The 26,690-nt window shown below is 38.7% G+C and overlaps 3 protein-coding genes across 3 annotated transcripts; all 3 read left to right on the top strand.

Moving 5' to 3' along the window:
- Positions 1-1,390: 1,390 nt before the first annotated feature.
- LOC112565265 lies at positions 1,391-8,799 on the top strand. The gene is made up of 8 exons (XM_025240629.1): positions 1,391-1,742; positions 2,463-2,617; positions 3,433-3,579; positions 3,895-4,125; positions 4,686-4,895; positions 5,420-5,650; positions 6,312-6,421; positions 6,991-8,799. The coding sequence occupies exons 2-8, from the start codon at positions 2,557-2,559 to the stop codon at positions 7,297-7,299; spliced, it is 1,299 nt and encodes a 432-aa protein (XP_025096414.1). The 5' UTR covers positions 1,391-1,742; positions 2,463-2,556; the 3' UTR covers positions 7,300-8,799.
- Positions 8,800-10,883: 2,084 nt separating this feature from the next.
- On the top strand, positions 10,884-16,246 carry LOC112564661. Its single transcript, XM_025239628.1, has 7 exons — positions 10,884-10,975; positions 11,830-12,015; positions 12,673-12,906; positions 13,420-13,614; positions 13,709-13,927; positions 14,524-14,681; positions 15,112-16,246. The coding sequence occupies exons 1-7, from the start codon at positions 10,918-10,920 to the stop codon at positions 15,427-15,429; spliced, it is 1,368 nt and encodes a 455-aa protein (XP_025095413.1). The 5' UTR covers positions 10,884-10,917; the 3' UTR covers positions 15,430-16,246.
- Positions 16,247-20,336: 4,090 nt separating this feature from the next.
- On the top strand, positions 20,337-26,551 carry LOC112564551. Its single transcript, XM_025239440.1, has 7 exons — positions 20,337-20,913; positions 22,077-22,265; positions 22,939-23,169; positions 23,589-23,819; positions 23,925-24,137; positions 24,899-25,323; positions 25,552-26,551. The coding sequence occupies exons 1-7, from the start codon at positions 20,853-20,855 to the stop codon at positions 25,855-25,857; spliced, it is 1,656 nt and encodes a 551-aa protein (XP_025095225.1). The 5' UTR covers positions 20,337-20,852; the 3' UTR covers positions 25,858-26,551.
- The last annotated feature ends 139 nt before the right edge of the window (positions 26,552-26,690 follow it).

Here is a 26,690-nt window from a genome sequence, read left to right as displayed (position 1 = left end):
GAAGAACTGTCAAACTAGTCATTGTACGACTCTGTTAAGACGGAGAACATAAGAAGACTACAACTGTGGATTTTAAGAAAGGACATGACGTAAAGGAAAAACACTTATCGTTGTTTAATGTGTAATCAGAAAAGGAGAGTGACTACGATCATTAACATTGGGATGCAGTATAGTATATGTGAAATTCAGGGAGGATTTTACCAGAAAGTTTATTCTTGGGCGATCGCTTCGGACAGCGTGGAAGTATGAATAAGTTCACATACCAGAAGCCAAACTATAAGTAGCAATTTGAGAACTTTTCGAAAGAAAAACGGACGATCAACTTAACTGAATGACGCCGCAAAAGACATTTATACCGATGTTACACCGTACATGATTTTCAATATTGTATGTGTTTAATGTTAAATGTTGAATTATATAAATCTTGTTTGCCCACGACAAATCTCTGTGATATCTGTGTGAAAAGAACACGTGTGGGGACGATGGCCGTCAGTGAGTTCGAGTGATGTGTGACGGTGTATGAAAGTGTGAAGTGAACGCGTCCCTGACATGAAGGAAGGTACAAAAGGTGAAATGAGATAGAGTCTGTGTCCACTGCCTTTAGTATATGTTTGTCAACACCGCCGTCAACAGCATGACACGAACTTATTGACAGCAAGGTGGTCGGCATAAATTTTGGTTTTGTCATTTTGAGTCGATTCTTGTGAAGTTTTCATTGCACCTTTTTTTTAAATCTCTTTGTGTTGTTGATGATGTTGTTGATAAGATCTTTGGATGGGTTGGGGTTTTTTGGGGGGATTTTTGGTTTCGTTTTGTTTTGTTTTTGTTTGTTTGTTTTGTTTGTTTGTTGTTGTTGTTTTTTTTTTTTTTTTTTTTTTGTTGTTGTTTTTTTGTAGCTCGATGTGTGCGTAGTTCAGCGTTGAACTGTTTGTTGGGGTTGGGAGAGGGTTTGGATCCAGCGCTGCTTGCTTTTTACAAACGAAAGAATATCTGCTGTTTTCACGGACACTACACACGGTTAATGGTGCCATGCAATAAAATGTCGATCGAAGTTTAGAAACAACGAGCAAAGGCTTGAGTGCAGTTAAATAAAAAAAATGCATATAAATAAAGTGCGACAATACTGCCACGAGTGGTAAACCTCTCGGGTAGATATCCATTGATCGAGAAACAGAAGATACGCTGTCCCCTTCTTTTCATTGTCTGTCTGTCTGTCTGTCTGTCTGTCTGTCTGTCTGTCTGTCTGTCTGTCTGTCAACTGTGTTGAATAACTATCTTGGCATCATTGTCTTGGAACACGATTTATCTCGTCTGTAGAAGCCATATTTTGGACCTTCATATTGTGTCTATTTTATAAATTTTATTTTGACATGCATATTTGCAGGTCGTGCTTGAAGCTAATGCTGTACAAACATCCACAACATTGAATAAAAAAGAACTGCCCATGAATTTCAGGCACCACGTTGGCTGATGGATGGCATTTTCTGTGAGCCTAACAATTTAACAATGAAACATCCTGAAACACCGGATTCGAAGCAATAAAATGTGAGTGCTCTTTTGTGTTCTGAAGTATTTTAAATTTTGTGACAAAAAGAGAGCCCGGAATTGTCATATGGAACATGGACAGGTGTGTCATGGGATTTCATGTTGGTAGCTTCATGCTGTCACACCAGTCTCTTCACTTCTTATCTCTCCCTCGCCGCACTCAGGTCTGAGAGAAGAGCTACATTTTAGACACGAATGTAAGTAAAAGACTTTTCCATTCAAAATTTTGGTCACAAACGATTTAGAACTTCAGAACCTTGCATCTCAGGTCAACGTGACATTTCACCTTTTTTTTTTTTATTGTTAGTGTATACATTGAAACTATCTCTTTATAAGTTTTATGAATTGTGTTTTCTTTTAGAATATTCATTGAAAATACATCTTCAAATATTTTTGGATTTGTGTGGTTTTTTTTCATTCTGATTGTCTATTGATCTGACTCACTGTCTTTAGAAAGATTGTAGCTCAATAATAAAGCCTAATCTTGATCATCATCAAATAAAAACAACCCAGAATGCCTCTGAAAAGAGAAACACTGAATGTCCGCAGATTTTTTTAATTTACAAAGCAAGTATGACAAGAATTGGTGTTGCATACGAGCATAGTGTTTGGGATCTCCTCATTTTACCTGCTCACTATTTCACAGGTATGTATGGAACAATGAGAGTTTTATCGAGCGTATGTCATCCCCAAGGTTGTTTGACAAAACTGACTGTCAAGGGCTCAGATGGCAAGTCTGTTCACACAGAACAAAACACTGAAACAAAATGAAACTGTCACAATCCTCTCAAATATCAACATGTATTGCTTTTCCTATTCCTTTGTGTTGCTGGAAAGGGAAGCTTTTTGGTTTGTAGATTGTGAACACCCTCAGCCACCATCAGGCTTTAGCTGCTATGGATGTGTCTGTATTGCAGGAAGCACGTGAATGGTGAGATCTTCTGGTGTAACACAAAGCAAACACAAACCTAGAGAAGGCTGGTCGTGGAAAACTCAAGTATCCAAGGAACCATGGATGTTGTTTTCTTATTCCAGTTAATACTTCCTTTCTTGAACAATTTGCTGAAGTACAGTAAGTGTGATTTTTGTACTAACTATCTACTTGTTAAATTTGCTCCTTCGGAAACCCTCGAGATTGTGATAGTCCTACTTGTGGCTGTTCAGAACGAGAAGCATACTTATTATAACGTTTACCTTAATGTTTTAATGTTTCATGTTTAAGGGTTTTTAGAATATGTCACAGTATCAATTTTATTGTGCAAGTTAAGAGATTATTAATTAAAAGCACGTGGTTTGGTTCATCTGTACCTATTACCTCTTTATTACAACTAAATTTAACAAATCTTTCCATTTATAATTATTAATTCCATTCACACTCTAAGAACGTTACTAAGAAGGTGTGATTATTGTTGTTGTTGTTGTTGTTGTTATTGTTGCTGCTGCTGCTGCTGCTGCTGCTGCTGCTGTTGTTGTTGTTGTTCCTTAATGGGTAGAGTTAGGTTAAATTAAATATAAAAAGTTTACTTGACAATTGTTCGGGATAAAACTTTCAATGCTCTGCTGACAATGACCAAACAACATGTCCGATTGTCTCTCCCTTTTAGTAGTCTGTCTTGAAGTGATATTTTTGCTGTATAGTCTGCTTCAGTGATAATAAGTAATAACAATTCTATATTTACACTTAGGTTACACATAATTTAGGTGTCACTTTATTTGATCAAACATTTTTCTAATTAATAATTGTTTCTTTTATGACAGAAGATCATGATATATCTGTTTATAAATGTTTGCGTTTGACTTTTGGACATTTGACATTTGGAAACCACGTTTCAGGGAAATCCTTCTCTTCTAGCTAAAGATAACTTTTTCTTAAATTTATCTCTAAAGGTTATTCACAGTCGACTCCCCAGCCTGGTTGTTGTTCTCCCACACATTCCGACATGTCCCCCGACGTCCGCAAAGTCTGGATGCTGGACTTGAACACAACCTTCTTCATCAACAGCGTTGTAGTTGAGGCTGACACTAATGACACTGGTAAGTAAAACACACACAACTCAGTATATATTATCCTCTTCACCCTTTACAGGTTTTCTTGAAATGATTTATCTTTAAACCAATAAATCGCTATGTGTATAATTAAGTTTTCCTGAGCAGCTTTCCCTTATAGACAGTTTTTAATTTTAGGCGACCACCCCTTTCCTTCTCTCTTCCACTCTTTCTCTCCACTTATCTGTTTATTTACCGACCTACCCAGATGTTTAAACCGTTATTATTCTTTTATTTTACTTGATCTTAGTATATAACACCTGTTTTCGCGCACCTTAACCTGTGTTCTGCTCCTGTTCACAGATTCAATCAGCGTGGACATCGGGACAACTTCATGCAACACCTTCCAGGACACGGCCTGCTTCGTTTGGTGTAACACCCGTGAAGTGGTACATAACGGTCTCTACGTCACAGTCAACATCACGTGTAACGTCCCCAACGTCAAGGGTCGATACGTGCGGATCCGTCAGAACAGACCCAGTGACCTCGAGCTGTGTAATGTCAGGGTCATGGGCAGGTCAAGTACGAACAAAGGTGACGTTGAGTTTCGATTTTTGGTTTTCTTTGTGTCAAGGATAGAGATAGAAATACTTGTGATGATATTTAACACACGAGACATGAGATAAGTGAGGATGAAATAAGAACAGATTTCTACATATAAATGCGCACCACTTTCCTTTCTCTTTCTCTGTATTTATTTATTTATGTGTATGTGTGTGCATTAAGGTACTTGCCATAAGGAATTTTAAATATTTTAATTTATCCAATTAAGCATTACTTTGCTTGAAAATACCACTTGGTTCTATTTGGATTGTTTGGACGACTGAGAGGTGTAATGTGACTAATTTCACACATAAAGACTGACGGTAAGAACTGACATGTGGACAGTAAGTATCAAAGCAACAGAGAATGTTAAACAGGAACTTTCAGACATCTTATGCTTACCACAGAGGTTGTTTTCTTTTTAAATCCTATGCTATCCCTCAAGACGGTGCACAACAGTGACAAAAAAGACAAACCGGCAATTTTGTAAACATTTTGATGTTGACTTGCTTCCATTCTGACAATTTTTTCGATCTTCCTTTTCCACACAGCGCTAAAAAATTATGCGCTAAAGGCAGAGTGCTGGCGAAGTTGGTATTCACCTGAGAACTTTAAAGCAAGATACGCAGTTGATGGTTCAGTGAAGGGCAGACCATGGTGCAGCCGTACAGTATCACCTGTCACAGAGACTCACTGGTGGACGGTGGACTTGGGGAGGCTGAGACTGGTGTCATACATCACCATTGCAGACTCGTCAGAGTGTAAGTAAACTGAGGAAAACTTACATAGGTTAACATTAGGGACTATTGTTTTAAACAAATGGAATAAAATTTATGGCTGCGTTTAATCTTTACAGTTTCACTAAATTAAATTAGACAGATTGTATATATATATATAATGGATACCCAATTCAGGATATTTTGTTGCCTGACACAGACTCGTCGGTATTTTTTCCTTTGAATGTGTGACTCGGTTACTTCTCTGCCCAAGGTAAGTTTCTAATGAATACTTTTGATTAGACGGGGTTGAGATTAATCCGGTCCACTGGCCTATTAGCTCTCGCACTTCTACCAGCAGTCATTCTATCCAGCCTTCTTTATTCTTCTTTCGCTCTCGTGTCACAAGACACACGTCTGTGGCAAGCACAGAGCATATGGGGAAAATAGTACTGTAGACCACCTTTAAATGTATTTTCCAGTTAACAGCTACTATAGAGTGTAGACCACCTTTAAATGTATTTTTCAGATGGCAGATACTGTAGACCACCTTTAAATGTATTTTCCAGATGACAGACTGACCAACTTTACGGTCGATGTAAATCGTTGGAATGACAGAAACAATGAACGCAAGCAATGTCTATATTTTAATGGCACTGCCCAGGACCTGAAGAACCTGACATGCACGGGGTCAATATGGGGTCGTTATGTCAACATCTCAAAGACAGGACGTAGCCTCACGCTTTGCGAAGTTGAAGTCTACAGTGATGAGGATGAAAATCGTCCAGTGTTTTCACAGGGTGAGTTCAAAGGTCATATAGATCAAACGACAGCTATGAAAAGTTATCAACGATTACAAATAAACCCTCACGGAAAATTAAAATGCAAATAACATAAGTACAGACATATGTCCATATACCCACATGAGTTCCTGCACCACACACACACGCACACGAACGCACGCACACACAAGAAGAGATTGTCCAGAATGCCAATAATATTTCCTAATGCTAGGTGTCGGAACGAACTCATCGTTTCCTAGGCGGTTACTATTTCGTCAGCAGGGGCAAGTGTGTTATCTGGCATTCGTGTAATCAGAGGAGCAAAAGATGCAAGCTCAATGACGCGATGTTTTGTTTTGTCAATAACATTGTTTGTGTTGATTACAGAGACAGCCATGGCGACATTATTGACAGCTACGCCAGTTGTATTCTGTCTGCAGCAAGTGCTATGAATAATGATTACAGTTAACGGTCGTGTTAAATACGCAGACTAAAAAAAATATAATTTTAAAAATCGACAACGAAAAGTTCAATAACCTGTTTTTATTGTTGTGTCTTTTTTTCGTTTATGTGGGTTGTTTTGTTTGTTTGTTTGTTTGTTTGTTTGTTTGTTTGTTTGTTTGTTTGTTTGTTTGTTTGTTTGTTTGTTTGTTTGTTTTGCTGCTTTTCTTGTCTGAAGTTGCAAAGTTTGGCTGTGATTCCCTCAACGAGTCTGAACAGAATGCAACCTCCCTAGAAATTCCGGAAGAGAACTTTAACGAGTCTGCCAATGGTATCAAGCAGCCTTGGGTATGTCTTACGTTAGTGACTACATCACATTTTTAAGATAAACATCCATTAACTGTAATCTGGAAATCGCTGAGAGATACCTATCAGTATGTCGAACATTTTTTCGTGTCCGGTACTCAGTCGTGTCCACGTCTACCTCTCGTTGGCTACTCCATCGCCGGGACGCTGTAAGCCAAGTAAAACCACAATATGTCGTATATTATAAAATTATTGATACTATATATATACACATGAAATATTTAGAAGTGTTATCTGTGTTGTCTCTATTTTTAAAATGCAAGTTTTATTAGCTCCTTTAATTTTTAATAATTTTCAGTTCGTCCTTTTGTTTAGTGGACAACAATAATTTCAATATGTAAAAGACAGAAAAGTAGCTACAGCCCAGCTCAGTCAACACAAAAATAAAGATTTATTACCGACATTCAAGTAAAAAAAAAACTTTTTATTAATTCTGCATTCATTAATATCTCAGCATCGTTAGCAAGAAGATACTCTTAAATCTTTTTATTATGAAAATAACAGCTATCGTTTAAATCATACTTTCTTTTGTTTCTCTCCTTTTCTAAAAGGAAGAAAAAAATATGGACGAGATAGATTACTGCACCAATTGCAATTGCCACTTTCCAGTTGCAAAGAGTCCGGAAAGTGTCCAGCAGGAAGTGAAGGAAGCACAGAAAGAGTTAAAGGTGGAGACTAAAGAGATGAGCCAGCAGGTCCGCAAGAAGACCAGTGTCCCTGACCAGCGCCTGTCTTCTCAAGCCGTTGGACTGATTTGTGTTGTGACCCTTTCGTCCATCTTTACTGTCGTTATCGCCTGCGATGCTTGTCGTCTGCTTCATTATTTACTCCACAGCAGAAACAAACACCTGAAAGTGTAAACCAGAAACGTTGCCAGAAGTCCCGTTGACCAAGTCAGTGATGTATGGATACGCACTGATGACCTGTCTGTTATCTGCTTATCGCTGGGCTGTCTACATGTAAAAACATAGTTTTTTTGTTGAAACATTATACAGATACGTCTTTAAAAATTAATTATGTAGCTAGAAAAATGCTGAGCAGATTTGCCATTCATCAGCATGCACAGACATAGTACATTGTAACCTCGCTCACCACCTCATGGACATCACCGGAGCTCGCCACTAATCACTGCTAACAGGACCTTGATTTGTTTAATTGTTACAATCATTTCTATCAAAATATTAAATTCCAGTCTGAATGATATGACAAAATAATATTTACTGCTGCTGTGATATTTGCACTAAGTATGGTTTCTGATTATTTCTAAATTGTGCTACTCATTCATTGTCAACGTGTACTTAGCTAACTTTATTCCTTGTTTGTGTGGAAATCAAAATTTACAAATCTTACGCACTTTTCTTACATAATTACTTTTTCCAGTTATTTTGACAATATAGATTATATAGATTAGAAATATATTTTAACTGATTAATTTATGTTCTTCTCAATGTCTGAAGTAGTTGTTGTGTGTAATGAAACCATGATAGTGTCCCCCATGAAAGAACCACGACAGGATTTAATTCTCAATTCTTTTCAGAGCTATGTTTGCATAAATCAGTTACTGTTTATGTGTGGTACAACTTATTATAACCACTGACTAATCTTAATCCCTTGTAATGTGAACCTTTGTTTACATAGCAGCGTTCAATCTTCACTTAAGTGTTCAGAAAAAATATCTGGAAGAAATTAACAGGTTTACAGAAAGCTCAATTTCCTGAGATGGTGGGCAGATGATGCTGGTCTCACAACCATAGCAGCGACAGGGGTGATGTCGGAAGCTTCCATTTCTGCACCAAATTCTGTCTCTACAAGTCTCTTGTTAGGCCAATTACCACAACATGTTTTCTTTATGTGATTTGTATTAGAACACAAGTTCTGACTACTAGCTGATTAGCTATAGGGCCTCTCATCCCGAGCTGACAGGCTCATTCATGTCTTTTCCTTTTTTTTCCCCCTCACATACTTTTATCGATGGATGCCCTCTGGATTACACCCAATTACAATTCTCAACTGGTGTAGCTTTAATGTATAATGTTCGATAATATTCTTGTGGTATATTTTACATAATTGTATCAACTTAACTTTTTAGTTTATAATCAGGATGTTTGTTGTTGCTCACTTCTCCCATTGAAATGGATCTCATTTAAACAATAAAAGGTTCGAGTTCGATTTTGTAAGGAAATCATGTTGCATGGGTGCTGAACGTGGACCTTGCTCACAGAACAAGAGAATTTGAGACGAAAAGCTTTAGTTGACAGAGCAAAGGACAAGCGACATCGAGCGCAGCCTAGTCACCTGTCTGATGGATCCTCGGGAGTCTCTGATGGCTACAGTCAAGTGGTTCAGTCATGTCATGTCGACTTTTTGCCCAAGACAGGTCCTCTGAGGTTACTCTGAAGGCAGTCCACCCCGTGGCAGACAGAAAAAAAGCTGGATGACTAACATGAAGGAGTAGAAGGGGGACCTCAGATGGGAGGAAGACCAGTCCACCTAACTACACTCTATCAGATCTCCCATATCACTGGCAGTCATTAAAAAGCTCGGTCAGTTCTGAGATGAACTGAACTGTCTTCATGTATATATATATACCACTTGTATCGGAAGTGAGATATTTCCAGCAAGTACAACTATGGTACACGACAAAATGGTGGCTTACACTTTTAAATTGTTTAAGCCGCTTTGTTCACGGTTTATTACAGCTAGTGTATAAGTATCTACGTCCCAAAATATTCAAGAGTTATAGGTGGGCTAAGCCGAACAATGTTCTCAGAATTTTATTGAATATCTTCACAAATGTTGAAACTGATGTCAACAGTCGACAGTTACATCGTGTTTTGTGGAGTGAACAATTTCCACTGTTGCCATCCACATGTGATCTTAGTTACTTGTGTGTAACACGGGTCTGTGAGGCTGAGGCAGGCAGAGAATGAATGCATCACTGATTCAGTGATCGATGTCAGCGATGTGACAATGAGAACAATGCTGCTCGTACAAGGGACACAACCTGAGACAGAAAGAAAGAAGAACGGAAAGATAATCGAATGTTAAGATTCACTTCCTTCTTCCACTCAAAGGCTTTTATATTCCAAGTGACAAAAGCCTGTGGTCTTCGTCTTCTCCAGACATCCACAGCCATCGACTTCCTCTCGCGGTGTTTATTTACTTAAGCAGTTTCCGGTTTTGACGAGTGAGTAAGAACGTGTCTTGGTAAATACTCGGAAATGTAAAGAGCTTGCTTTCGGTGACAGTGTGTGGAGAGAACCACAGACTAATGATTCTTTGGTAAACATCTTCGTAGCGATTTCAAACATTGTTAAAATATTTATTAAAATTATCTTTCAATGTTATAGACCATCTCGGACTTAAAGAGTAGGATTCTAATGTTCCGACTCCCTGTGACCTGACTAAAGTGATCATTTTTTACTAATAAAGGTTGAATACCGATCACAATATCTGGAAAAACGTGGACACATATACTGACTAAAGATATTTTTTAATAAATTCAAAAGCAGAAATAAAAATATGAGTTCTGCAGACATGACACCGTCATTGGTCTCACTCGATTATTTCTCTACCTTCCTCTTCACAGGCACTTGTGGGACAATGACAGCTTTCTGAAACATTGATGTTACCTTCTGCTTGCTGTTCGTTCGATGTGTTGAGTAAAGAGACACATCCAAAACTTCTAAAATTATGATTAATTCCGTGAAAGTTTGAGGTTATGGCAACATGAAGGCATCGCTATACCTGTCGTGGTTTGCTGCAGTCACTCTTACTTCTCACAACAAACATTAACTTTGTAAAATTTATGTAATAAACTCTACTTATGGTGTTTTAACAATCTCTAAAATTAATCGCACATTTGGGTGGGGGTTCTTTTTAGCTTGCTGTAGTTTTATTTCTCATAATACTGCGCAACATATCAGTGGCATTGCTTAAAGATGAAGCAATTCTCTCTTTAAATCGCTGTACAAATAAAACAAAAACTGTAGAAAATTCTTTTAACCATTAACAGCTCTTTTCCACGCATGACCTACCCGACAAAACGTTTCTTTTGTTTACAGAAACACCTGTCTATAAATTTACCCGGACATTAAGAGATTCATGGAACACCTTTTTGTCGTCTGATAAGACAGAATATTCTCAAAGATCAGACTACAAAGAACGCAATTCCGGCACCGAAAAAAAGTTGAACAAATCTTATTCTCGGGGACGAACCTTGAAGTTTGCTGTCAAAGACTCAGAAGCTACTCGCATGTAAATGGAAAAAGAAATTCCCGCTCAGTAATTATTCTCACAATCTCATAATCCATAAGACTTTCATCTGAAGGGGTTTTTTAAATTATGATAGCATCAGCCTACCTTACTTCTTGCTGCCATGGAGCCATTAACATGAACAGAAAATTTGTCTGCGAGGATCTGTAGGTGACAAACACTTGGGAGGGAGAGCACCGCTGGAGGAGACCTGCTCAAGGACCATGGATAATGTTCTTGTTTTCCAGTTAATATTTCTTTTCTTGATTATCTTACCTCACAGTAAGTGTGACATGGTTCTTGTTGATATTTAATTGCAAATATTTACTTAATGAAGTAATTTATTTTGGTAACATTTAAGTTTATATAAAATTGCAATTACCACGTGTCTATGTTTAACAAAAGTATCAGAGGGTAAACTTGTTAATATTTAAAGTGTTAAATACATTTTGGTGACATCTACATCAGCTTAGGGTTTTTTTTTTCTTTGTGTACGTTTGAAGGACTTTAGTAGATGGCAAGTATTTTACTTAATTATTCCCTTTTCTTTCTCACTAATTTTGCTAATATTTACGATTAAGGATTATAAATTATAGTAAAATTTTTGTTTCATTAATCTTTCAAAGATGCACTTTTTGGAATATTTTATGTAAGTTTAGAACGCTACTTTCTTTTGACAAAAGAATGTTTTAGCCGGAGAACAGTTAATCTAAATTTTAGTACCCCATCAAGATTGGGAAATTCTCACCTTCCTTTTAAGCATTTTTTTTTTTTAGGTTTTTGTTTTTTGTTTTGTTTTTTTGTTTTTTGTTGTTTTTTTTTGTCGGGGGGGGGGTGTTTTGTTTTATTTTATTGTTAATTTTTATTACTTGTTTAGTTTTCTGTTGTGGATTTTTGGTTTCTACTTCTAAACATTTTATTTTGTGGCATGTCTTTGGTCAGTCCGTATTTGTAAGATACTATGCTATGTTAACAAAGCATAAAGAGATCACTAAAGAAGGGTGACAGAATTATGATTCCAAGAGAAATCTTTCGTAGGTGGAGGGGGAGTTATTTTCTGTGGGGTAGGACAAAACCATGCATTAAAAAAAAGAGCTTCTGCACAGTCATGAAGTTTGTCTCGTTCCTTTTCAAAGGCTATTCACAGACGACAGGTGCGCCTGTCTATTGTTCTCAAGTGGAGAGAACGACAGTAAGTGGAGGAAGTTCCAGTCGCTCGTGTGGATTATCTTCAAGCAAGAGCCTCACCAGCTGGAAGCTGGATTTGAACTCAACGTTCTTCGTCAACAGCATTGTTGTTGAGGCCGTCTCCAACGACTCTGGTAGTCCACAAATCGCACACGTGATCCACTATACACGCAACATCCACCACACTCATTTTTTATTTCTCTCACTTGACACATGCTTTAGAATGAAAAGTTTGTGTTTGACTAAAACTTCTGCATGCATGTTTTCTTTCAAGATGTTTTGATGTTTGTCTCTCTCCATCTATATCTCTATCTCTGATCCATTTTTATTCCTTCTCTTTCACACTCTCTGATCATTTTCTCTCTCTGACTCTTTTTCTTTCCATCTCTTTCCATCCACGTTTTCTCCCTCGTCTCACTTTTTCTCTAGCTGCTCTTTTCCCTCTCTCTCTGTCACGTCCCCCCGTTTCTCTCCCCTTTTCTCTTTGTCTCATTCTTTTTCCTATGTCAGATTTTGCACACCACCACGTTACGTTTACGAATTCTGTTTCGACATGGACGTGTATATGTGGATTGCTGTCTGTCTGCCAAGACCAACGCTTAGCCTCTTGCGAAGTTCTCCGCTGTTAGTCTCGGCGAGCCTAAACAAAGAATGTGACTAAACCGGAAGCTTTGTAGTATCATGCCTCGTTTTAGTAATTAACTGTAAAAATCGTCTGCTAGCAGTCCAGTAACACAAGTTCGTGGTTTCGACCACACCTGAGTTCCTTGTGTTCCGTTTTCGGTCCACAGATTCAGTCAGCGTAGACGTTGGGACGACTTCATGCAACACCTTCCAATTAAGAGAATGTTACGTCCCGTGCTTCTCTCGTCAAGTGGTGCAAAGAGCGGGCTGCTACGTCACTATCAAGATCACGTGCAGCGTCCCCAACGTTAAAGGTCGATACCTGCGCGTGCGCCAGAACAGAGTCAGTGAACTCGAGCTGTGCGGAGTAAAGGTCATGGGGGATAGAAAAACCAACAGAGGTTGTTGTTAATTTCTTCCCATCTATTAGCAGAGATAATGACAGATTATTGATTGTTGTAACTATTGGGCATCCGTATGACAATATGTCACTGAGTATGAAAGTGTGATAACATTGAAATATATATACCGTTTTGATATTAAAACAAATTGTCGGTTTTGTGTGTGTGTGTCACTGGTCACGAGAAACCATTTTTTTTTTATAGCGAATGTACAAAGAATTGAAACTTTGGTTAAGCTGACTTCAAACGTTTAAAAAAATTGCACTGAGCATGTTGATGAAAGTTCCAGTTTCACCTGACAAAACTTCACACAAAACTTTGCGAGCTTAGTAAAACGATATTTGTTTGATTAAGAAAGATACTAAAGTTTCCACACCAACATGGCCTCCACCACTAAAAGACGAGGTACTAGGTTCCGAGTGGCTCTCTAAGTTGCAGCTTCATGAGGCTAAATGACTTTGCAATCGAAAACCAAACCCCGAAATTCTTTTTTTTTCCTTCTTTCTGTCTTAGCGCTGAAGAACTACGCACTGTGGGCATGGTGCTGGAATAAAATGTACTACGGTTACTTCAGTTCCGCCAGTTACGCAGTTGATAGAAAGCCTGATTATTGCGGCTACTCCAAGTCATCCACAACGATGCTCCAGTGGTGCCAGGTCGACTTGGGGAAGCCAATTTTAGTATCACAGATTATCATTATCAGCAAAGGTACGTGTGAGTAAACTAACAAAAATGTGTAAGAAAACATTAAGACCAGTCATTACTGAAACAATATATGTTGTAAATGTTGAATGTCTTTCAGACAAAAAACTGGAGAACTTCGATGTGGACCTGGGCCTTCATACATCGACAGGACGTATATACTACCCGTGTTTTCACTTCAGTGGCAAGGCTGGAGTTAAGACGACCTTAAACTGTACTCAGTCCATCTGGGGTCAGTGGGTCCGAGTGTCAATGACAGGCCAGAGCCTCGTTCTGTGCGAAGTTGAAGTATATGGTGACGCGGATGCCACTACCCCAGGTAGCTTGTCCCATGAGACTCACCCGCTGCCTAGCAACCTAGCAGCTTAGTGGATAAGTGCTAACTAAAAAGTAAAGGGTAAATCAAGTAGAACTTTAATTATGGTTAGGGATGATGATGATGATTGATGATTGATGATTGATGATTGATGATTGATGATTGATGATGATGATGATGACGGTCGTACTTTTCTTCTTTTCCTATGATGACCATTGAATAAGCTCAAGAGGATATCGACATAAGATGCGGTAGAGCACTGGCCGTGTTTTCCCAGTCAATGATATTGTGTTTGACTAACGAGCTAGAAATGCCTACGGTTATTATTGACAAATACGTCAACGACACGCCGACTACCAGACTAAACACGAATCAAGAAGAGGGACGTTACATATTTATGTTCTTTTAACAATTTTATTGACAAGCCCCATAACTACCTCTGTGCCAGTTACACGGGTTTCCAATCGGTTTCTCAATACAATAAAGAGAGAAGACTGATCAACGACATGGTCAGTATTTGTTTTAAACATTTTCTTTTTGCTGCTGCTGCTGCTGCTGCTGCTGCTGCTGCTGCTGCTGCTGCTTTGTTCCACCTGAAGTGTCGGATCTTATATCAAACTTTACCTGGGGCTCGATTATCAAGTATGAAGAAAATGCAACCTCTCTTGAAACATTAGAAGAAAACTCAAACTCGTCTTCAGTGTCCAATACTACTGACGACATCAGTGGATCTGTAGATATGGTGACAGGTGGACCAGTAAGTATAACTAAGAGTTAGTGGTTACATGTATGATGTAATGATGTCGTATGACAGCACAGTGTATTATTAGCGTGTAATTAAATCAAATTATGTTGGTGTCATTGAGGCCAAAACCAAAACTTGCCGCAAAATTATTTTATAGAAAACACGAGGAATGTGTAATATTTTTATTAGCATAACTATTTTTATATAAATTTTTTAAATATTTTATTATAACATAACATTTTTTCGTGTATTTACTCTGATAGTACATTTTAAATTTATCGATACAATTTTATCCCAAGTTTAAATCCCAATAAAAGTTTGTCCAGTTACAAAACCACTTGATGAGTATTACATTCCTCAGAAAAATAGCTTTACGTTTACAGTAAGAGCAACAAAAATATTCTAAATCATGTTTCTATTTATTGCATTTTTCATCGAAAAGATGGAAGAATTTGTGGATGACGAGACCACGACTTACTGCAGCACCTGCAATTGCCACTTTCCAGTTCCAAAGAGTCCGGAAATTGTCCAGCAGGAAGTGAAGGAAGCACAGAAGGAGTTAAAGGTGGAGACTAAAGAGATGAGCCAGCAGGTCCGCAAGAAGACCAGTGTCCCTGACCAGCGCCTGTCTTCTCAAGCTGTTGGACTGATTTGTGTTGTGACCATCTCGTCCATCTTTACTGTCGTTGTCGCCTGCGATGTTTGTCGTCTGTTTCATTATTTACTCCACAGGAAAGACGAATCTCTCCTGACGAAGTAGGCGAGAAAAAGCGAGAGGCTTAGTCCCTTACTTGAAGATGATACCTTTATATCCGCATCTTTGGATTTAATCGTTAAATAAATTCTAATTGTAGAAATCACGACTTTTCTCCAAGAAAAGTTATAAAAGAAATATTTTAAAAGTATATATGTGTAGTTTGATAAATGTTTGGAATATATTACACACTGAGCATGCACAAAAAAATAGCACATGCCCGTAACAGCGTTTACACTTCTTTGATCACGTGACCAGGGTGGACTTACCATTGACGCACATCTTTTAACACTTGTTTTAATTACTTTTAATTACTTTACTACTGTACTGTTTGTATTTTCATAACATGCTAATGCAATGGAATAGATATCGAAACTCTTCTAATGGATACATCAAAAGTAAAGATCAGATGATTTTGACATTTCAAGCAACACTTTCTCTGTTAATTTATCTATTCTTTTTAAAGATAAATGTATAATTTGCACATAATATCAGTCCTGGAAAATATCAAGTTTTTAGTCAGCACCTGCAAACCCTTTTGTCTCAATGTTCTGACTTCACTCTCATGTTATGTGTGCTCCGAAATATTACTACAATTTTATCACTTTTTCAGCTATTTGACAGATGTGATGTGTGCTTCTAAACTTCTAAACTTCTAAACAGAGTTAGTTAAGTCCTTGTTACTCTTCGAGGACTCGGTTGTGGGCAGCTTCCCTCTGTTGGGCCCATGTGGTTCCGATGTCCTTTGCCTCACTCTCTACTGTTGTTTTCCAAGTCTGCTTTGGTCTCCAAACTCTCCTCTTCCCCTGAGGGTTCCAGTCAAGTGCCAGCTTGGCAATGGTGTGAAGGGTGTGTCCTATCCAGCCCCATTTGCGATTTTGATGTCTTAGCTAGTGGCATTCTGGTTGGTTCTTCTCCACAGGCTGTTGTTGGAGATCTTTTCAGGCCATCTTATTCCCAGAATATGGTGTAGGCATTGGTTGGTAAAGTCTGGAGCTAGTTGTTGATGGTGTTTGTCACTCTCCAGGTGTCAGAACATACAGTAGAACTGTCTTCACAATGATGTTGAAGATGTGGGTCTTACTGCGGAAGGAGAATGCTCGGGAGTTCCAGATGGGGTGTAGGCTGTTGAAAGCTATGGAAGTTGCATGGTCAAAAGACCACTTTAAGGACACTCTCAAAACTCTCTAGAGGAAGTCCTGCCCCGAAGTCTAGAAAGAACTAGAGTGGACAGACTTTCGAGGCCAGACCTGCTTGTGGGAAGTCCATCACTCTATTTTCTCCGTATAACCATGCGTCCACACAGGATGAAGATAAATACCAAACAATGTTTCACTTCTTGCACTATCCATGGAGTAGTTTTACTAGTTTTAATGTTATGAGTATTAAGTGTGAACAAAATTGAAATAAATAGTTTGACATAAAGTAATAATCATCATTGATAAATTTTCTAATGTTTTACCCTGATTTCTTTGCTGTTTTTCCTTTTGTGTGCGTGTGGTTGTGTGTGGTATGTGTGTGTGTCAGAAACATTTGTATCAACATGTCAAAACATTTGGATGGTAGATACATGGCTAACTAACGCTCTTCATTATTGAAATATTTCTCACAGAAGTAAGGTCAGTTTGTCAGTTCCTAGCTTTATCAAATAATCTAACAGTGTAATCTAATAATGGTAAAAGTGAACACATATAGCCCCCTATCCCTGCCTAATGGGCAAGCTCATAGGGCTCTAAAGTAAAAAGACACACAGACATACAGACATGCACGCAGCAAAACAATACAAATTGTTGTCTTTATGAAATAAAAGGTATGTAGCCAGAGGTTACTTCCAGCTAGAGCAATTCATTTTAACAAACTGTATTCCAGGCTGTACATGCTACTTCCCACATCTCAGGGCCACTAATTAAAGAGGACCTTACAGGTAGAGGATTTTTTTTTCTTTGCTGCTCATCGGGTTACCTGCAGAATGTTTCTTTGAAAAACTAAAATGAGTTCACAAGCTTTTGGAAAAGGAGCAGTGCAAATCCACTGAAATAATGCTTTCAAAACATTCAACTCTCTGTCATCCTTCATGAATCTCAAATCCAAACACTTTCATATACCATTCAGTGTGATGCCCTATAATTTGTCGAAACAAGGGGATAATCTCTAACATAAAATAATATAACAGAAAAAAATATGTACTATGTGTATTCGAGAGCACCAAATCAACTCAATGATAGTAAAAAAAATGTCAAATGCAATGGTGTAGCATCTTTTCACAGATTAACATTATGAGAGTTACAGATATCCAGCTCGTAGTTCAGAGCTACAAAGTTATTATTACTCTGTGATGAAAGCAGATCATACATAACTAGAAATAGTCTATAAAACAAATAATCGTAAACTGCTACGACCTACATGATCATAAAAAAATCTATTATCTATGTTCAAGATTCTACTCTGTTTTAAGAATTTTTTTCAAACACTGTTTATTTTTATTTTTAACTTTTTGCATATTTAAGGGCAATAATCGGAATTTGCCTCTTCATTTTTTTCTCTCCCTTTCCCTAAATGCAGCAAGCAATGACGATAATGGAAAGGAAGCACCCTGAGATACAAAAGAAGAAATATATTCGTTATATGTAAAAATGGAGAATCACAGTACTATCACGATCATGCTAATGATCGGGGAGATCAAAGGACTTACCTGCGCACTCTGCAGGTAGATGTGTCTATGGACTCACTTCTAGGTTCTAGCGGATTGTCACAAGAGCTTTTCGGTCTACATGGTGGTTGAGATAGTGGAAATTTTTCTGAAAATTAAGGAGCACTGTTTTGTTTTAAACTTTCAACGATTACAGTAATTACAGTTAAAATTACAGTAGAAAAATAATTCAAACTACTGAAAAATCATTTTTCGTTCGCAGTTATTATCTAAGGGTACATCTAATTTGAAACCGCAACTAATATGAAATAAAAGTGCTGTTGCTTTTCAGTTCTTTTCGGGATGGAAAATATTTTATTGCCTAAGCTAAATGTTGGAGTGTCTGATATGATTGACAACAGACAGACCGTTACATATTGCCAGTTCCCTAGCACATCAATATTTGTTTAGAGATTGGAAGGGTGGGATGATAGGGTGAGAAGTCAGGGGTGCAGATTGCAGGGCCGCCGAGAGCCAGCCCGGGCCCCGGGACAGACGACCTCTCCGGGCCCCTTGTACTTGTAATCGTAAATTATTTTCCCAGTATATAATGTATGTTTACAATTCGAATCTCAATATCTACACTTGCAACTCAACTTCTGCATGTGTAATGCTTGGGTGTTCTGTCCTTAGACCTTTCTTTAAAAGAAAAAGAAAATGAGAAGAGGAAAAAAAATCCACTGACCAAGGCCGGGCCCCCTTGACAGCCGCGGGCGCGGGTACACCAGACCCCCCTGTCCCCCCCTCTCGTCAGGCCTTGCAGATTGTCACATGTGTTGTTGTTATCTGCGTCATGTGATGAACGCTTTGCTCAGTAAAAGGTTATATAAACAGCACAAGAAAATTTAAAGAGCCATGTGTGAATCCCTGCTTTCTTGAACTTTTCATTGCGTGTTCGAGAGACCGCATATAACAAAAGCGATTCTTTTGCGTTCCAGGAAAAATTGTCGCCATTTTCTCTCTGAACGCTGTACCATCCTCATAGGCCTTCACCACTCCCCCTGTACCCCAGACTACATCTCATTGCTGCTCAACTTCTCTTGTTTCTGAGGTCTGCCGACAACAGCCCGCGTGACTACGAGGCGTGGTCCTGGGTCTGGAGCCATGGTGAGCTCATTCCTGCTACAAACATCGGCTCCCCCGCCGTCGCTGTGGCAATGTATCAGCAAGACAATGCCTCTTCACGACCACTTCCCTCTTTCATTCATTCATATCAAGTTCATTGCATGCGGTTCTCAGCTGTCAGGCCACCAAGGACATCATTGAATTATAGTGCGTGCTGATCTTTATCTTCATTTCTTTAGCTGACATCGAACCATTGACAGTAAACTATCAGTGATGTCTACAAAAGCAGGCAGGCTGTTGAAATAATGTCCATTCTACAGTCTCTGTTATAGCCAACCAGATATCGCTTAACGCTTTTACAAACACGGGTCTGCGAGTACTCGTCTTGAATTTCTTCCGATGGGCTGGCACATCAATTATGTATTTTTCTCGCTTAGCGGAAAGTGGAGATGAAAAAATTCCTAGCTACCGAGACAATACCACTAAGCAACTGTGAAGGAGATTAAAGAAAAGAGAAGTGTTCAGTTCTTGATGAAGGCTTTTGAGGCTGGGTCACGTGGTGTTTTCCTTGAGCCAGCTTCTGATACACATCTCACCGTGTTTCGTAAACATGTTTGACAAACTCTTTCCTTCGTGTTTCGGATTTTATCAAAGATGACTGACAACTTTTTTAATATATCGGGTATCAACGCTTGACCAAGAATATTAAGCAACAGTAGATCCATAAGCCTTCATAAAACTCCAAGATGCCAAATACTTTGAGCAAAAATAATAACAGCTAACTAAAAGTGTCTGGAAAGGTTTTAATTTTTTTATGTCAAGAGTCCAAATGTTTGCCCCCTAAAGATCTTTTCTCACTTAATTTCTTTTTACACCAGAGATTAGATGTCACCTAAACTGATCTTGGAAAAGCTATGTTGTAAATTGAGAAACGCAATTGATCCTGTGGATTTCTTTTTCAATCTTTACAAAATTAAAATGCACTTCTGAAAGTCAAAGATTTTTCTGGAAATTAAACGTTGGTATTGTCACTTTATTGTTTGAATCAGTCCTGCAGCCAAACATTGCCCATATTATCTTTTGCCATCTCTTTTACTTATATCACAAACAGGGTCTAGTAAATTAAAGGAGCACTAAAATTTCAGGAGTAAAGAGACTTTTCTTGTCCTTTTAATAAAAATTCTTATAGAAACCAAACAACAAGAAATGTTTGATTTAACCAATTATGAACTCTCGTCCAGTAAACTATCCAGCGAGATCTCTCCCAGGAACGAATGTCTGATGTTTCACAATAAAAAAAAATGTAAGGTATTCAGAAACCTACGCCGCCATGATGTTTAGAAAAGAGCGCATTTTCAAGGTCAGCTGATCGAACGAGTGTCACGTGCACTGAGCACGACAGGCAGTGCTAGGCCCTGCGACAGTCTACATCAGTCTACGCATCCTCTGCTGAGTGTCTGGCTGGAGGCTCACCAAAAATAAAAAAAAGTATGTTAAAGGAAAAAGACAAGACTCCGCTATAAAAATACTTTCAATTATTTACAAAGTGTCTCGCTGCCATGGAGGCCCACACGTTGCAGGCAAACGCTTCCTGTCGCGATCCGCGGGTGACAGACACGACAAGCACTTCAGACGGAGCAGACTGCTAGTGAGAGAAGATAACTGCTTTACAACCATGGATGGTGTTTTCTTTTTACAGATTTTAATTTCTTGTCTCAACACTTTGCTAATGCAGAGTAAGTAACATGCCATGTGTATCTCTGCTGTTTGCTTGTTAGTGAGACACCTAGTAGTCTTTTATAGAATTGAAAGTATCATATCATATTGAATCGGATGATCGTTAATATGATAACTTTGAACATTTTTCCATATCTTTATATTTGACTAACTAAATAAATAGATAGACAGAGCCATATTTTTACTAACTGTGCTCGTTCAGGTTTAGCCGTTTATTCGGGTGTGCAAATTGATTTTAATCCGCTAACTGCTTTGTCCTGGCGTATCTGCTAATATTGGCAAACAAATAGCATAAACTCTAATTAGGATCTCCCACTTCTTCACACCTCCCCCTTTTTGGAGAGAAGAGTTTTTGTTAATTAATTCTTTAGAGATGAAATGTAATAGACACCCAACGAACAAGATATCATGTAACCTTTAAGTTAGGATTTTTTTAATGTGTTTAATAACATATTAAAATCGAATAAGTATGTTTCTTTTTTTTTTTTTTTTTTTGAAAATATTCTCAACCTTCGGTGGGTGTTCAGAGTGTTCTGTTTTTTGGCTGTTTTTAAAAAATATTTGTCTTATTAATTTCCTCTTTCTGTGTGTGATTACCCCGTCCTCTAACATCTCTTGAGGCCAGTAAATGTAAACAAGGCTCCGGGTCCACACGGGATCTGTGGACGCAACCTTCACTACTGTGCCGAATAACTTAGTGAAGTTTTACATCTTTTCAAGTTGTCTATGGATTTTGGTCACATTCCTGACATTTGGAAACTTTTACACATTGTACCTGTCCCTAAAATCACTAGACCCAGTCAACCCAAAGACTTCAGTCGCTCTCATCTCAGTCATCATGAAATCACCCACTGTATCTCCTGTTATTGGGAATGTGTTTGTGAGAGAGAGAGAATATTTCAACATGTACATTTATATTATCTTTTTATATCATGTAAATGTGCATATTATTGCTAGTACGAGAACTATCTTGAATTGCCCCTGGGAATCAATAAAGCTGTATTGTATTTTGTTGTTGTATTGTATTGCAGAAGACCATCATGGATCTGGCCATGAACATGTGTTCAATAGTTGAACGGTGTTGCCGGAGGTAAGAGAAAACCACGCATTGAGAAAAATGGACTTTAGCCCACTCATGATTTTTGCCTTGTCTTTTTCAAAGCCTATTCAGAGTTGGTTCCCCGGCCCGTCTGTTGTCCTCAGGGTGTAGAGAGCGGACAAGATGTAACGAACAGCCTTGGGTCGTGCGGCGCTGCGATACTTCCCACCCTGAGGAAAGTCTGGAAAATGGATTTGAATGAAACATTCTTCATCAGCAACATTCTCGTTGAAGCCATCACTAGTGAAAATGGTAACACACGCACTCTCTCTCTCTCACACATTCATGCACACACACACACACACATTCATGCACACACACACACACAAACACACACGTTCGGGAATTGGTTACCACGCTTCTGTTTTCTTGTTGATAAACACTTTTTTGTCATTTCGTAACTACTGAACTTTCTGTCTGTTGCACTAGCTCGTTACTTTTGCTGTAGTTCTTTGCCTTCACGACGAGATTTTATTTGTGAGGACACCTTACAGGGAGTCGAGCATTACTCTCACTTAATGACTATGGAATGTAATTTCAAGTACACACCAACAAGCGCGAAGACTAACATCTACATCAGACAAGCCCAAAGACATTTTGTGCAAAATATTTTATAGTTTTGTGGTCTCAAAAACATTATATTTTAGTTTATTTGTAGACTATGAAAAACTTTTGGTAAAATCTTAATTATTTCTCTGATAGACACGCGTATTGTCCTTTATTATCTCTTGGAAATGTGTCTATATCAAGATACTACGCTATTTAACTTGTATAAATTTCCCTGATTATTTCAACCTAAATTTTAAAAGCAAAGAGAGATTATTCTCTCCACCGCTATTATCTACATATTCTCTAGTTCTGAGGTGTTTGCTGATTGCACGCGTGTCTGACAGTCTGATTTACCTTGATTTCACACCTTACACAGATTCAGTCAGCGTAGACATTGGGACGACTTCATGCAACACCTTCCAAAGAGAGTGTTACGTCTCGTGCTTCTCTCGTCAAGTGGTGCAACGAGAGGGCTGCTACGTCACCATCAACATCACGTGTATCGTCACCAACGTCAAGGGTCGATACGTGCGGGTGCGCCAGGTCAAAGCCACTGCGCTTGAGCTGTGTGATGTGAGGATCATGGGATGGACAGTCGGGGACAGAGGTGGCTGTTTCTTGTTCTTTTGTTTTTAATTGTTGTTGTTGTTGTTGTTGTTGTTGTTGTTGTTGTTGTTGTTTTGTTGTTGTTGGCTTTTTTTGGTTTGTTTGGTTGTTGGCTTTTTTGCTTTTTGTTGTATTTTTTTTTTGGTTTGTTTGGTTGTGGGTTTTGTTTTGTTTTGTTTTACGGTTTTTCTGTTGGTTGGTGGGTTTTTGGTTGGTTGGTTTTTGGTTGGTTTGTTTGTTTTGTGTGTGTGTGGCTGAGTGCAGACCTTGTGTGGCTCACTTTTGCTCCTCGGTTAATACGAGAGCTCTCAAGTCGTCTTGTCGTCTACCACGTGATGACGAGTTCCTTCTCTGTGCTGTTCGCTGATGTCTTTTGCTCCTCCTCTACTTATGACTTGCATGTTTTTACTTCTTACACAGGGCAGAAAAATTATGCGCTAAATGCACCATGCAACAGAAGTTCTGCATCGACAAACAACAACTACAACGCAAGTTACGCCGTTGACGGAAACCTGGGTTCACTGGGCAACAAATCGTGCAGCCGCTCATTTACAAAGAATACAACAAACCACTGGTGGAAGGTGGATTTTGGAAAGCTGATACTCGTGTCACGTGTCATTATTACGGGCTGCCTAGACTGTAATTCTACCGGTAAGTGAACTGGAGAAAACAAAGTATATAAAGAATAAAACCATTCAGGTGAGACACGAGTAGAAATGAAAACACCAAGGTAAATTGTTTGTATGTATTTTCCAGATGAGAGACTGTCCAACTTTCTGGTGGAACTCGGGCGTTTTCAAGGATTTACACTCTGTCGTAACTTTACTGGTGTTGCTGAACCTCAGACGACCCTCAACTGTACGCAGTCCATCTGGGGCCGGTCTCTCCGCATATCAAAGACGGGAAACTACTTAATACTGTGCGAGGTTGAAGTTTATGGAGACGAAGACAATATAACACGTGAACCAGGTGACCACCAACTGTTGCATAAGTCAAATTATGAAGCAAGAGAGTTTCCAAGTCCAGGACAAATAAAAACTGTTACAATGTCACTGACTGGAAACTGTGAAGCATGAAGGGATGGTCCTCGTGGTTACTACCGGACTTCAACTACAAGGTACAAATTTGTTTTCCCCGCGATGTGTATTGGTGACTTTGTACTTTGTGCAGTCTCTGACTTGGATGCTGTCTTGCTTCATACATTTGGCTCCTGGGTAGAGGATGACTGAAGAAAATAGGGGCAACGCCCTCTAGGGATACGGCAGGATGAAGTACGATGGTTTTAAAAGTGAACTCTAGACATAAAATGTACAACCATTCATAACTGATACTTGCAGAAAAAAGTTTACCGTTAATTTTAACGGAGGCTTCATGTACAGTCGCACACACGCACTCACGCACGCATACGCAAAACGTATAAACGTTGAGCATAAACACACATAAATGATGTCCGTGCAAGCAAACGAGCATCAAGCTCAAGATGATGATGAGGATGATGATGATGAGGAGGAGGAGGAAGAGGATTTTTAAAGCATTTCGAACGTCATCATTTGTTTAGCATTCTATTTTATCTTTAACAGGTTATAAGATTTCAAAGCTCTCTAGTAGTTTCTGGTTAGCAAAATCGTGGCAATAATAAAAGATTTGTATTGAAGGAAGACCTATTTTGAAATCAACAGAGGTGCTTATAGCAGTGTTCTAAATATTGTTACTTGTTTACTCCTCTGAAGTCTCAGACCTAACGTCGGATATAAGCTGCAGTTCGTTCATCAAGTCTGAAGAGTCTGCAACCTCCCTTGAAACCCCAGACGATAATGCAGCAGACCTTGAAATTCCAGAAGAGAATGCAACTACCCGTGAAACGTCAGAAGAGACTGCAACTACCCGTGAAACGTCAGAAGAGACTGCAACTACCCCTGAAATGCCAGAAGATAAGGCAACTACCCGTGAAATTTCAGAAGAGAACGCAACTACCCGTGAAACACCAAAACAGGATGCAACTACCCGTGAAACGCCAGAAGATAAACAAACTACCCTTGAAACTCCAGAAGAGGATGCAACTACCCGTGAAATGCTAAAGGAGAATGCAACCAACCGTGTAACACTACAAGAAAACTCAAACCCGACGACAACAAAGATGGTTACTGCTGAAAGTGTAAGCATGATTATTAGTAACCGACTACATTTCTGTGACTTGTTTGTTTGCTTGGCTTTCGTCTGATCATTTAATAACCATGCATTTACTTTCTTAAATACATTCTGTAAAATATTCATAAAGCAATTACTGTAATATATAGATATATCGATTCTGTTAAACTTAAAGTTGACGTACTTTTTTAAAAATAATTTTTACATAATTTTCCCTTTTGCGCTATTTCCAAAGATTCAAAAACATGGGGACGAGCAGAAAGCAGGATATTGCACTTGCCATTGCCACTTTCCAGTTAATAAGAGTCAAGAAAGTTTACAGCAGGAAGTGAAGGATACAGGGAAAGAGCTTATAGTGCAATATTCGAAGATGAGTAAACAGGTCCGCAAAAAGACCAGCGTCCATGACAAGCGACTATCTTCTCAAGCCGTTGGGATGATTTGTACCCTCGCTATTTCGTCCATCTTTGCAGCAATTGCTGTGTGCGATTTTTGTCGTCTTCTCCATTATGTCCTCAACAGAAGACGTGAAAATACGTAGGAGGTGTAGGTCTGTAAAAAAATGATGGATCTACCCGGAAACTCCAACTAGGTCACGCGCAAAGCGTCGGAAGGCCACAACAAAAAGCAAAAGCTTCTCTCTCCTCCCAAAGGTCAAGCACGAACTATGGGTCAAGTGCATGACATCAGCCTCTTACATAAGCATGAACACAGATTATTCTGCCCATGACTTGGCCTAATCTAGAGGTAAATAAACATTTTGGGAGGGGAGTCTTGGACATGTGCATGCAGCTTCGCGCTAACGTTCGGATGACGTAACGGGCTACACGTTTAACGCTTTTGTCTGAATTATAACTGTTTTATTTTCATTTGAAAAATGTTTGTACTTTTCTTGGGAAAACAAATCAGTTTTCCCTTTCTTTTGACAAACCAAACAAAAAGTTATTGTTTGTACTATGCTGTATGCCTTGAGTAGTTGGTGTCTATAAAAGAAACATGACATTCAAAAAGCATGAGAACTATAGGTAGCCTCAACTGTTTCCACATCTTACATCTGGATAGCAATACGTAAGCTGGAGGAAATACTAGGATGATTTTTGACATTGGGATACATCCGCGAAGTGACGACCAGACGCATTTTCTATTTATACATGCATCTATAGAGACAACTATAAAGCAATGCAGTTTCAAGCTGTTTATTGTCTAAGAATCGACGATGTGTGCGTCGTTTGTCACAATTTTTTGGTGGGGACAAATTTAGAGATCAATAATAAAAATTTTAAATACTTGTACCGACTTTTTTTTTTAATCGTCATTATGAAAGTCTCCCTTTCCCTTCCTTTCGCTTTATGTCGGAGGAATGGGGTGGTGTGT

This window comes from Pomacea canaliculata, linkage group LG5, assembly GCF_003073045.1.
Source record: "Pomacea canaliculata isolate SZHN2017 linkage group LG5, ASM307304v1, whole genome shotgun sequence".
In the NCBI taxonomy this organism is placed as follows: Eukaryota; Metazoa; Mollusca; class Gastropoda; order Architaenioglossa; family Ampullariidae; genus Pomacea; species Pomacea canaliculata.
Note: the sequence above shows the minus strand (reverse complement) of the source record. Positions and strands in the feature narration are given on the sequence as shown.

What these genes read in the sequence shown, in the direction of transcription:
- LOC112565265 (XM_025240629.1), top strand. Translation starts at nt 2,557, where the DNA reads ATGGATGTTGTTTTCTTATTCCAGTTAATACTTCCTTTCTTGAACAAT. An exon ending in GGCTGACACTAATGACACTG is followed by an intron (nt 3,580 to 3,894) that starts GTAAGTAAAACA and finishes TCCTGTTCACAG; the next exon opens with ATTCAATCAGCGTGGACATC. An exon ending in ATGGTATCAAGCAGCCTTGG is followed by an intron (nt 6,422 to 6,990) that starts GTATGTCTTACG and finishes CTTTTCTAAAAG; the next exon opens with GAAGAAAAAAATATGGACGA.
- LOC112564661 (XM_025239628.1), top strand. Translation starts at nt 10,918, where the DNA reads ATGGATAATGTTCTTGTTTTCCAGTTAATATTTCTTTTCTTGATTATC. An exon ending in CTTGATTATCTTACCTCACA is followed by an intron (nt 10,976 to 11,829) that starts GTAAGTGTGACA and finishes TCCTTTTCAAAG; the next exon opens with GCTATTCACAGACGACAGGT. An exon ending in GGCCGTCTCCAACGACTCTG is followed by an intron (nt 12,016 to 12,672) that starts GTAGTCCACAAA and finishes TTCGGTCCACAG; the next exon opens with ATTCAGTCAGCGTAGACGTT.
- LOC112564551 (XM_025239440.1), top strand. Translation starts at nt 20,853, where the DNA reads ATGGATGGTGTTTTCTTTTTACAGATTTTAATTTCTTGTCTCAACACT. An exon ending in CAACACTTTGCTAATGCAGA is followed by an intron (nt 20,914 to 22,076) that starts GTAAGTAACATG and finishes TCTTTTTCAAAG; the next exon opens with CCTATTCAGAGTTGGTTCCC. An exon ending in AGCCATCACTAGTGAAAATG is followed by an intron (nt 22,266 to 22,938) that starts GTAACACACGCA and finishes CACCTTACACAG; the next exon opens with ATTCAGTCAGCGTAGACATT.